The sequence below is a fragment of the Sorex fumeus genome, unplaced genomic scaffold, assembly GCF_029834395.1.
Source record: "Sorex fumeus unplaced genomic scaffold, SorFum_2.1 ptg000130l, whole genome shotgun sequence".
Classification (NCBI taxonomy): Eukaryota; Metazoa; Chordata; class Mammalia; order Eulipotyphla; family Soricidae; genus Sorex; species Sorex fumeus.
Genome location: NW_026606187.1, coordinates 8,740,713 through 8,753,397, shown reverse-complemented (window position 1 = coordinate 8,753,397; position 12,685 = coordinate 8,740,713). Strand labels below are relative to the sequence as shown.

Below are 12,685 nucleotides of genomic sequence, written 5' to 3'. Positions count from 1 at the left end.
CCCACCCCCGCCCCCTCATCCCCACCCCGCATCTATGGCCAGAGAGATAAAACCAGGGGAAAGGCCTTGAGTCAGCTGGCTGAGTTCCTGGTCCCCTGAAAACAGAGCCAAGTGTAACCCTCATAACCACAGGTTGTGGACAAAATAATAATAATAATAAGGACTGGACAGATAGTGCTGCAGGAGCACTAGCCTACATTGTCATCAACCTGGGTTCAATTCCTGGCACCACATATGGTCACTGAGTCCTGGTGAGGAGTGATCCCTGAGCACAGAATAAAGAGTAATAAGCACTGCTAGGTGTAGAAAAAAGACCCAACAACAACAAAGGTCAGATAAGGAATCTAGCACCTTAATTGATATCCCAGGTGTTTTGATAATTCCAGAACAAGGAGTTGTAGCTGCTGCATGAGTGGCTTCCTGGCAGAAGTCCCCGGAAGAGACTTCCTGCTCTGTTTCCCCTGATACCTAACACCTGCTTCCACCCTCCCTGACCTCCTCAGTGCTTTCTCACAAGGCAGCCAGAATGATCTTTCCAGATCCTACTCCCACTGCCCTCTGTAAAAGCCTCCCCACACACACACACACTCATGTCAGCCAAGAAGGGGTCCCCCATCAACCCTCCACAATGGACTGCCTTTGCATCTGTGTTTCCAAGTAACTCTACTTCCTTGCTTCTCTCTCCCTCCCTCTCCTCACCCTCTCCCTCCCTCTCCCCCCTCCTCTCTCTCCTTTTCTCTTCCTCCCCCACTCCCTCCCACTGAATTAATGAATGGGTAGACCAGTTTCTCCATCTGTGAAATAGGAATGAAATGACCTCCCACTTGAAGTTGCTGACATCAAAGTCACCATTTCAAAGGCCGGTGCTGTGTTAGCACTAGCTGGGCTAACCCCTCAGCCCACCTGCCCAGTTCTCAAACCCTATGTGAACCTTAAGGAAAACACACTCCAGCTGAAACATCTTTAGGGTTATGTCACACAAGGACCATTTGCTTTCTGGGTGGAAATTCTCTTGTACTGATTCTCTTCACTGAATGTATGCATTTCAAAAATAAATTCTTTTTTTTTTTAAATACGCAACTCAGCTTGCAGGTCTTTGCAACAGCAGGGACTTCCCAGAATTAACTTCCTCTTCTTCCATCATTTGGAAAAATAAAACCACCATCTTAGACCCTTTATCACCTGGTCCGTTTCATTCATCCACCAAATGCTTGCATGTCTAGCTACTGTAATTAGCTGCTGAGGGATCAAAAATACCAGTCCCACGGGCCAGGGAAATAGAAGAGCAGGTAGTGAGCTTGCCTTGAGCGCAGCTGACCCAAGTTTGATCCTGGCACCCCATCTGGTGCCCCAAGAAGGCCAGGAATGATCGCTGAGCATAGAGCCAGGAGTTAAGTCCTGAGCACAGTCAGGCGTAGCCCAACAAAAACAAACAAGCGGGCTGGAGAGGCAGTGCAGTCTGTAGGGCACTTGCCTTGCACGCTGCAGACCCAGGTTCGAACCTAAGCGCCACATAGGATGCCCCAAGCCCCGCCAGGAATGATGTGTCCCCCAAAACCTAAGTGTAAAAAGGGGACTTCTGCTGTAGCCAGGGCAGGTCCAGGGGAGCCCCGATGGAGGGGGGTAGTGGGCAGCTCTTCATAAGCCTCCAGGGCCCGGGTCTGTGGTGAGAAGGGAAAGGAGGGATAGGGGAGATAAAGGGAATACTTGTTTTTGGGTCACACCTGGCAGTGCTCAGGAATCATTCTTGGCAGTGCTCAGGGGACCATGTGGAACGTTGGGGATTAAACCCAGTCACCCCAGGCAAGCTCCCTACATGCTGTGCTATTGCTCTGGTCCAATATTGAGTCTTTTCCCAAGAAATACCAAGTATAGAGACACCCAATGACAAACACATCCAATTTGAGATATTAATGTAAACCCTAATGTGCAAACAAAGGCCTCCAACCAAGCCAAGCCCTGGGGCACGCAGGGGCCCACAGCTGGCGACCCTCTCCTCTGCCTGCTCTGTTCTGGCTTGGTCTTCTCCCACCGCAGGAACTAGAAGCCTTCACCTACTCCTTGACTGTTTTTCTCCCCACTGTCCTGGGCTCGGATGGTTTCTGCTCCCATGTTCATGTTTCTGTTTCGGATTTTTAGTTTTGCTCTTTGGGTCACACCTGGTGATGCTCAGGGGTTACTCCTGGCTCTGCACTCAGGAACTACCCCTGGTGGTACTCAGGGGACCCCACAGGACGCCAGGGATGAAACCCGGGTGGCTGAGTCCAAGGCAGACGCCCTCCCCGCTGTGCTATCACTCCGGCCCCCAAGTTTCTGCTCACATGTAAACCCTTCCCTCTGCTCCTGGAGCTGTGCCATGTGTCTACAGGCACCTCCAAACAAGGCCCGGAAACCCAACCAGCAGACCCTGTATCTGCTGCACCAGAAACAACGAGAGACACAGGAGGGATTCCAGCTTTTTTAATTTTTCCCCCTTTACATGAAACAAAGTAGAAGTAACAGCGATCAAACCGCAAAAGTAGTTCATTGGTCAAACAAGTACACACACACACACACACACACACACACACAAGAATCCAGTAGGAAGACAGGCTTATTTACAACGGCGAGAAACACATGTACCCTTAAGGTAGTTGGTAATTTTCACAGGAAACATGAAAGAGGAAACAAACAACCAACCACCGAAACCTAGACTACCCGGGTGCCTGTTTACAGCAGAAACAGCCCTTGCTTAGGGGAGGAGCAACAAGGTCCGGCCTGACAGCTTCAGTGCAACCAATTCACAGAACTATATTACAGCCAGTTAATCCGGGCCGAAGAATTGTTCCCAAATCCTCACATTGTCAGCTCGGAGGCTCATTCCTACAGTTTCACCTACTCTACGGGTCTAGCTGCTAACGGGGGTGGGGCGGGGCGGGGCGGGGTAGGGCTCTAGAACAGCTTTCCAAGGAGTCACGGGTCTCTGCAGCCAGGTCACTGCCCTGGCCCTGAGGAGGCCACCCCCTCTTCCTAATCGGAAGGCCCAAGCTGCCCAGGATGACCAGTCACTCAGGGAGGACCTAGACGCTTCCCTGGAAAAGCTACAAGGAGCAGGGAGACTTGAGCCGCAGCAGAAAGGCTGTCTGCCGCTGAACAGACAAAGACTTTTGTTCTTTAATGGCTGGTATTCAAGTTAAGGGCCTGGACAGGAGTCGTGAGCAGTGGTGCTTCTGTCTGGGTAGGCGGAGACTCTGGAAGCCGCCCTTCTGGAAGTTTGCGATTCACAAGCCTGCATGGACTGACCTGAGGTCCAAGCGCAAGGGGGGGGCGGGGGGGGGGAAGAAGGAAGGAGGAACCCTGGGGCCAGAGAGGAGCCGCACCTTAGCCATGGGAGCAGGAATGACTCTCACTTGGTCTAGCCATCGGAGGCGGTCAGCCCGGTCTCTGCATTTCTGAGGCCGGAGTGGACCGTTTCCCACACAGGCAGACAGTAGCACCCGCGACCCCCACCCCATCCCTAACTAAAGCAATGACCAGCTGGGGCATGTACCCGGCATCATTGTTCACGGCACCACAGACAAAACTCACTACTACGCTACCTTAGAGGGGATGACTTCAAAGGAGGGACCCAGCTGAACGCTGGACGGGAAAACTCAGAAACAAAAGTCCTACAGCAGGGGAGTGGTCCAAGGATGGCCCGCGGGGAGAGGGCACCCCGAGGCCGGACAGGAAGACACAGCCCCAAGGCCCACTCTATAGGGCTTGCATTTCTACCAACTAGGGGATGGGGAGGGGGCGTGGGGAGCTGCTTCGGGAAGACCCCAGCATCCAGACGCCAGAGCAGAGGCTTCCCGAGGACAGTGCACATGCCATGGGGGCTTTGGTCCAACGAAGCCCCTTACTCGTTTTTCTTTTCTTTTTGCTTGAGGAGCTTGTTGATCTCCCGTTTGGCCATCCCAATGTACTTCGAGATGATTCCGTGTTGGTTTAGTCCGGGAAGCAGCAGCAAGAAGGTCACTTCAAACAAAGAGACACCAAGAAGGAGGCCCAGTTAGCAGTCAGCGTTGGCGGGGGGCAGCGTTGGCGGGGGGGGGGGGATGGGGGCCGAAGGAGCTTCCGTCACCATTTAGCTCCTGAAACTTGGGATCTCAGCCAGGTAGGAGACGGACAAGATGAGCCTAGAGGGCAGCAACGCTGCTTAACTGGGTTGCCCCTTCCTGCCAGGCGGGGTTGGGGACCCTCGACTTGGCCGTGGACCCCGCCCTCGGCGACTCTCCCACAACTCCTCCACGGGGCCTCCCGGGGACCCGCCCGGGGCCGTGGCGACTTACCGATCAGATAGGTGAGCAGCAGGTTGTGCACCTGCTGTCCCACCCACGCCACGGCAGCCAGGGAGACGATCATGGTCATGAAGTACTGGCAGGGCGAAACAAGAATGCTCAGCTCTCGGCGAGACTCCGAAACGCACCGACCCAAATAACCGACTGCCACTGTCCTTTGCAGTTTCCAGCCAGGACAGGCAATGCTGTGAGATCTACTCTACGGAATTCAGGTACGTTCTAGAGTGACCGTGATGAGTGCGAGAGCCAGCTAGAACATAAATTGCACTGCTCTAATAAGAACATCTCAAGTGAAGGTGAAGGGAGACTAGTAAGACTCTGGCTTGTACTTTCTCTGCCAGCAAAAATGAGCCAGAAAGATTCTGTTCTGCTAGAATAAAATGTTGTGTGCAGAATGCAGTCGCTTTAATTCTCATCGACCCAGCCGAACACCAACACTCCGATGAGAAATGCTCCCTCTGTGAAGTGGTCACAATGTGCACTGTACAAAGGACAATGATTCCAACCTTCACTCTACCTTAAACTTTTGTTTGCCTCCAACCAGCCCCCACTGGAGGTACCATTTTTGGCTTTTCCTCCTTGAGCGTGAAGAGGCGCTTCCACCAGCCCACGGTTCTGCGGCGCGTCTTCACCAGGCTGCTGCAGATCTCATGGAACCTCTGTTGCTGCTCGGTGGTCCTGGAAAAAAGGAAGTTTCCCTAGAGCTCCACACACATCTCCACAGTGCGGAGAAACATGCCAGTGTTTCAAACTGGCCCCCATCTTCTGAAGAAAAGCGAAGTGTAAAACCACTGGGGCCGTTAGAGCAGAGGGCGCTGGCCTTGTATGCGGCCGACCTGGGTTCCTGGCTTCCCGTGTTCCAATGGGCCCTCCAGGAGTGATCCCTGAGCTCAGGGCCAGGAGGAAGCCCAGAGCATCACCGGGCGTGGCCCCAAGATGAAACTAAACCAGCCCAAAGCGACAGGTTCTCACGAAACACCGTCTAAAGCACAGCACAGCTTTCCAGAGAGGTGTGGATGGTAGCTACACGCACGGCGCCCTTACACTAAGGCAACAGCCAGGTTCTCAAATCACATGTGATTCAGTACAGTAATAAGACTCGGGACCACCAGGTAAAAAGCCCCAGAGGCAGTCCAGGGGCTGAGGCACTCACTCTGCGGGCGGGCTCACTTCTGAGCACTGCTGGGAGTGGCCCATAACGACCCCCTCTAGGGGAGGGGGGAGAAAAACTCAGTCTAAATCAATTCCTTTATTCCTACTTGCCAGGTCCTCAGAAATCCTGGGATGGAGTCTGTGAGAGTTTCGCTATTCTGAGAGAGAGGTGCTGTTTCCACCGACTCCATCTGGCCATCCTCTGCTCTCTTGCTTTTGGCGTTTAAAACATGACACCCGCTGACTGGGCCTCAGGCAGAGGAGGCCAAGGCATCGAGAGTCCCAAGCCATCTTTTTAGATGGAAAACATAACCTGAAAACACGTCACCATGAACATTCAGAAGGAGTCTCCAAGAACAAAACCCTGAGCACTCTCTCGGAAGTTCTCATTGTGAAAATCTGCCTCGGTACCACAGCTGCGAAAGGCGGCTATGATGAAGCAAAACGTGTTACTATTTCTCCTCAAGTCCTGATCCTTATAAAACCAGCTAAGAGGAGGAGGGTTTCACGGAGCCAGCCACAGTCTGCCACGGAGAAACAATGCGGCCTTTCTCTGTGGCCAAGGGCAAGGCCAGGCCGCAGCTCTACAACGGTGGGTGACCTTCTTTCCTCCCGAGCTGCAAACAATGAAACTGCTGTTGATAAGAAGTCACTTTCTGATTGCTAGAGCCCTGCAGACACTGCTCCGGAGTTAGGTCTCTGAAGATTAGAAAATCATCTCATTGGGACGTTGGGGCCAGAGCAAGAGCACAGCGGGAAGGGCTTTAGCCTTGCAAGCGGCCAACCCGGGTTCAATTCCCAGCATCCCATATGGTCCCCTGAGTACCACCAGGAGTAATTCCTGAGTGCATGAGCCAGGAGTAACCCCTGTGCATCGCTGGGTGTGCATCGCTGGTCCAACAAAGCCCCTTACTCATTTTTACCCAAAAAGTCAACAAAACAAAACAAAACAAAAGCCCATCTCGCATCTAAAGACAAGGGCAGAGGCTGGATCCCTTTCTGGGGGAGCTGCTTGGTTTGTGGTGGTCGTCGCACCCAAACAGGCTGTGTGTTCAGACACCGTGCACGGGAAGCCTCGAAGCTCAAGACCTCCTGATGTTGGGAAACAAGGCCCGGGGCCTGCCAGGGTCTCTCCCCACTGAGGAGTGGCCCGGGAAGGCCCCAGAGCAAACTTCCTCAGAACGTGTAAGTTTGCTTCCAAAGAGCCATATAGGATGCATTTAAATTTCTTTTTGTCTGGGGTCCACACCCAGGGGTGCTCAGGCCTGTGCTCAGGGATCACTCCAGGAAGGGAATCGAGGCCATATGCTGAGTTCTGGGGATGGAACCAGGATTGGCCACATGCAAGACAAGCACTGTAACTTAACCTCTGTTCTATCTCTTCGGCCCTAAAATTCTTAATTTTACATTATTAGTTTGTAAGTTGCTACTGCTGGGGGCACAAAACAAACAAACAAACAAACAACCACACCCTAAACAGACCAGTAGACCTCTTCTTTATTCTGGCCTCTACCTTTTTTTTTTCTTTTTGGGTCACACCCAGCAATGCACGGAGGACATATGGGATGCTGGGAATCAAACCCGGGTCGGCTGCGAGCAGGCAAACGCCTTACCAGCTGTGCTATCGCTCCAGCCCCTTTTTATTTTGCTTTCTGGGTCACAGCCGGTGATGCACAGGGGTTCCTCCTGGCTCTGCACTCATGGCTGCTGCCAGTGCTCAGGGGACCCTAGGGGACGTTGGGAATCGAGCAAGGGCTGGCTGTGTGCAAGGCGAACGCTCTACCCACTGTGCTATTGCTCCAGCCCCTTCACTGTGGATGGATCAGAAGTGGGAAAACACTGGCCATGGAGAGGCTCAAAGGGCTGAGCTGAGGCTCTGCGTACACAAGCTCTGCGTTTGGTCCCTGGCACCACGTGCTTCCCAGCCACCACAAGGAGTAGCCTGAAAAGAAAAAAATTTTTTAAAGATTGAAAAACAAAAAAAGGGGGGTGGGGGACCGACACCTGAGAAATGTCATGATCCAGAGAGAAATTATTATAAGTTAGGGGCCCACGAGATAGTACAATGGGTAAGGTGCTTGCCTTGCATGTGGCCAAGCCAGGTTCAATCCCTGGCATACCACAGGGTCCATGAATTACTGGCAGGAGTGATTCCTGAGTGCAGAACCAGGAGTAACCAGGTGTGGCACGAAAAATAAAAATTTAAAAAATTCTTTTAAATACTTGAATACTGGGCTGGAGCAATAGCACAGGGGGTAGGGCGTCTGCCTTGCACGCAGCCAACATGGCCAACCCGAGTTCGATTCCTCCGCCCCCCTCGGAGAGCCCGGCAAGCTACGAGAGTATCTCGCCTGCACGGCAGAGCCTGGCAAGCCACCCGTGATGTATTCGATATGCCAAACGCAGGAACAACAAAGTCTCACGATGGAGACGTTACTGGGCCCGCTCGAGCAAATCGATGAACAACGGGAGGACCGTGACTGGGACACTTAGGAGTCCATAAGTAATCAACTCAAGATTGCTATAAATGAAATCAACAACTAATTTCTATCTATTCTCAAGGACTTGCTATGCATTTAGCTAACAACACTGCAAGTCTTGAATACATATAGAAAAAGGCAAGATTTTACAGCACACACAGCAGTGCCTGACATATGAAGGGTTCCAATCAATAGTTGCTAAATGAACAAAAATTTCCAATTTGCTAAGTCATTGAAAAATGACGGGGGAGGGACTGGGGACTCGGCTGGTGGAGAAGCCCACGCCCCATCTGTGAGTCCCTGGGTTCAAGCCCCGGAACTGCCCTGCAACAGAGCAAACCAAGAACAAACTCCTGAAATTACACTCCACAGTACCACAGGAACTGTAAACTGCAAACCTGTTTCTCTGTCCTGCACTCCCCAACAACCACCTTGAACAGGCTGGAGAAACGATTTGCAGGGGTGGGATGCAGGTGGAACTGGACCGCTGGCACAGCTTGGTCCCCAGCTGCCACAGGGTCTGGCCCCAACCCCCAAAGAGCACCATCTCTAACCGCTCGGAGTCCACCCCTCGCAGCAGACCAATTCCCCCCAACCCCCGCCGCCAGAACATCAGGCCGCCCCGCCACCTACCACTTATTTGAGCCAAAAATCCTGGGAGCAAGAATGGGGACAAGGTAGTCGGCCAAGCACAGAAACATGACGAAACAGGAAACGCCAGACAGCACGGATGGGTCGAGATAGTAGATAGTCCTGTGGGGTGGGACACAGGAAGGCAGGTCAGTGCTCTCGCTCGAGGCTGGAGAGAGCCCGGTGGGAGCCGCCTGCCATCCCCACTCCCACCCTCCCACAGAAACCTCATTCTCTGGCACAGTAGCCGGGGCCAAGGGGGCAGCTGTGGGGTAGAAGTCCATGATGAGGGCCAGAGCAATAGTACAGCAGGGAGGGCATTTGCCTTGCACGCCGCCAACCCGAGTTCGATTCCCAGCATCCCATATGGTCCCCCAGCACCTCCAGGAGTAATTCTGAGCGCAGAGCCAGGAAGAACCCCTGTGCATCGCCGGGTGTGACGCCCCGAAAAAAAGCAAAAAAAAAAAAAAAAAAAAAAAGAAATCATTCCCAGGGAACTTCCCAGCAACCAGGAAAGGGGCTAAAGACTCCTTTCTGGGGATCTTACCATGTACTTTTATTTTTTTTTTTGCTTTTTGGTCACACCCGGCTATGCTCAGGGGTTACTCCTGGCTCTGCACTCAGGAATTACTCCTGGCAGTCATCGGGGGACCCTATGGGATGCCGGGGATAGAACCTGGGTGGGCCGCATGCAAGGCAAATGCCCTCCCTGCTTGACTAACGCTCCAGCCCTCACCATGGACTTCTACCCCACAGCCGCCCCCTTGGCCCCGGCTACTGTGCCAGAGGAAAGGGTGGCAGAGCTCCGGCCGCCGGTTTATTTGGCCATGTCACATGACCGGGTTGCTCTTAAGACTCCAGATCCTGAAAACTGGATGAGTCGCTCTGGTTAAAGGGACTCTCGAGAGATCCCGTGTTACAGAGGCCTGGCAGCCCCCAGCCCCGCGGGAAGGGAACGCCACCGCTCACTCACAGGAACAGTAGGGACACCCCGGCCATGACAGCAGGCGGGAACCAGGCTCGCTCCCAGCGCAGGACCTTGTCGGCCATCAGCATGACTTCACCCCAGCCCTGCAGCTGCTCTTCCAGGCTGGCGGTCTCTGCGGCCTGCAGGGATGGACAGGGAGAGCCGTCACCACGCTGCGTGCAACTGCTCTTAACCCAGTCACTGCCTAGCAAGCTGGTGGCTAAAATCCTTGTGTGGGAGAACCCGATGCAGGAAAATGCTGTCGTCTCATCCGGAACATTTCATTCCACTCCGCAAAGCAGCAGGCTAGTCCTTATCTATGACTTCTTCAGCTTGGAGGCCAAAGCCAGTGAACGCTCAGGAGCTGCTACTCCCAGCACAGTGCTTCGGGGACCATGTGGTGGTGGGGACTGGTGGTGGGGGCTCCAGAGGGCAGCCTCCCAGGCATTGGTGATCTAATCAGACAGAACCCCTTATCTCTCCAAAGAAGGAACCCCAAGGACCCCGAGAGAGAGGACTGTGGTTAAGGCTCTCGCCTTGAGTTGACTGGCCCTGGGCAGATCCGTGGAGGAGCACACAGTCCCCTGAGCAGGGCCAGGAGGAGCCCCTGAGCTCCTAGGCCTGAGTCCCACCAACAAACACTAAAGGCCCACTTTGCAGTGACAGAAAAGTGAGCCCAGCTGGGTGAACTCACTTCCCCAAAGCCCTGCTCTACTCAGCGACAGGGCTGCAGTCTACCAAATTATGTCATTTCAGATCAGTGGAAACTGATCTGCTGTGATGTCATCTCATTGCTTTAAATCCCTCTCCCCTGGGAAAGCCTCTCCCAACAGCCTTCCATTTCTAAAACAGCTCTGTGTAATGGAATCGTTAAGATGTCCGCAGCATTTGCAATGCAAGGAAAACTACATTCGCCAAATTACTTGAGATATTTTAAGTTCAATCTATCAATAAATAGCCTCAATACACAGCTTCTCAACACCTACCAGGGCATGTAGTGGAGTCGTCAAATTTGACCATCTAAATCTGACCACCAGCTGAAATAACAGATGAGTCAAAGTGCCCCAAAACAAAAAGCCCATTTTGGTAGAGGAAAAAAATAAATGGAAACAAAAAACCCCAGTGTTCCTGCAAATATCAGCACCAGGATGAAATAGGTGAAGGCCAGAGGTGGGCGCATTTTCACCCGAACCAAAATGCTGTCAGCAAGCGTACCACTTTGGCCACCTCAGAATTCCTGACCTTATATGCCCTGCTTGACACATGGGAGGGAATGGACCATGTTGCAGAAACTCGGCTAAGGACGGTATGTGCTTCGACCTTCATTAACCACCCAGAGGAGATTGTCAAAGGACAGGGATGTGCCCATTGCCCTCTGTTCCTAGAAGAGGACTCTGAGATACTTAGTAAACAGCAGTCACCAGATCTGCGCCCAGGAATATGCAATTACAAGTGCAAAAGCCAAAAGAGCACTTATAGGCTGGCAGTGAGCTGTCAACTTCGGAGAGAGTGTGTGTGGGTATGTGAGATTTCATTTGTGTGTGTGTGGTTTGTATGTTGTTTCCAACAGCGGAATGTATCTACAAGAGGGGTGTGTGGATACGGGTGTATGTTTGCAACAGAGGGTGTGTGTGTGGGGGGTTGCAAATGTATATTCATAGTTTCCACGAGGGGTGTGTCTGTAGGTGTGTGTGTCAGTCCCTGCCAACAGATGTGTGTCTGCGTGTAGGGGGATATGGTGTGTTCGTGAACTCGTCAAAGAGGGGCGTGTGTCTGCGGAGGCGTATCTGAGTGTGAGTGTATGGCTGCTAAAGGGGACGCGCGTCGGTGTGTTCGCGTGCTCTTCAATCGAGGGGTGTGTGTCTGCACAGGTGTGTCCGTGTGGTTTTCAACAGAGGGCGACTATGCATCTGCGTGCGGGGGTGCAGGCCGCGGAGCTGGGCGGGGGAAGGGGGGAATGCACCGTGCAGGTTGGTCCAGTGGGGGCGGCACCTGCACAGTCCCGAGAACCGCCCCGGTGGAGGCTGCCGGCCCTGGCCTGGGAGGGGCGACCAGGCCACCGCCTTCACTCGGGCGTCCAGCGCTGTCCCCGCCCCGCGCCCGGCGCCCCGCGACGCCGCGTGTGCCAACGCCCGGGCCCCAGCCAGGGTCTGCGCCCGCCGTGAGCGCCCGGCCGTGAGTGGCGCCGCGGGGGTTCACGCGGGGTCCGGCCACGCCGGGGCTCGCTCCCACCCCTCGCGGGGCCAAAGCCCGCGCGCGGCCCGTGGCCAGCCCGGCCGCGCGGGAGGCGGACGGTCGGCGGGGCGAGCGGCCGCCCCGACCAGCGGCCCCCGGAAGGCCGCGGCGTCCACCCCTACCGGGCCGGGCCGCGCGCCGCTGGACACTCACCAGCAGGTTGGTGCTGCGATTGTCGCCCTCCGCCATGGTCCCCCGCCGAGTCGCCGCGCACTCGAGTACAGACGTTGCCCCGCGCCGCGACCCCAGCGCCGGGGGCGCCCCGCACGCCGCTTATATAGCCCCGCCGCCCCTTCCCGTCAGCCCCCGCGGCGCTCGCTCCTCATTGGCTCGCCCCGGCACCCGTTCGAGGGGCGCGGAGCCAATCGCTGCCCAGCGCAGGGCTTGAAATCGAGGTCAAAGGCGAGCCCGGGCGCGCCCGGGCCGCGGGGGCGGGGCCCCGGGGCGGCCAATCCGCGCGCGGGAGAGGGCCGCTGCCCCGCCCAGACAGGGACGGAGCGGTTGAACGGCCCGGACCCCAGGTGGTGGGGCCGCCCCTGGTTCTGCCTGCTGAAGCTGCTGGGAGATGAGGGTCCGCGTGAGGTCACGGAGGAGCCTGCTAGCTGCGATGTCACTAACCGGGCTGGCTAAGACCGCGTTTTACCCCCACTCATCACAGATAGCTTTGTAACTGCATCTCAGGGTGATTCAATAAATAGTAAAGATTAATAATGGTGAATATGTATTTTTTAAAGATCCCGTTTCCTAATCCTTGCTGTACCCCCTAGGGGACCCTTCGAATTCCTGCTCTGGCTGCCCTACGCCAGACCACTGAACCGTTGGGTTGGTTCGGTTTTGTGATTTAAGAGATTTAAGAGACTCGTGACCACCTTGTGAGATCGAGAACAAGCGGTTATTTCTGC

General features: G+C 54.5%; 1 protein-coding gene across 1 annotated transcript; it reads right to left on the bottom strand.

The window, feature by feature from the left end:
• Positions 1–2,445: 2,445 nt before the first annotated feature.
• ARL6IP1 (ADP ribosylation factor like GTPase 6 interacting protein 1) lies at positions 2,446–12,027 on the bottom strand. The gene is made up of 6 exons (XM_056138878.1): positions 11,937–12,027; positions 9,555–9,688; positions 8,585–8,704; positions 4,880–4,997; positions 4,311–4,395; positions 2,446–3,996 (listed from the first exon to the last, which is right to left on the bottom strand). Exons 1-6 carry the CDS (start codon positions 11,970–11,972, stop codon positions 3,878–3,880), a joined length of 612 nt encoding a protein of 203 aa, XP_055994853.1. The 5' UTR covers positions 11,973–12,027; the 3' UTR covers positions 2,446–3,877.
• Between the last annotated feature and the right edge of the window lie 658 nt (positions 12,028–12,685).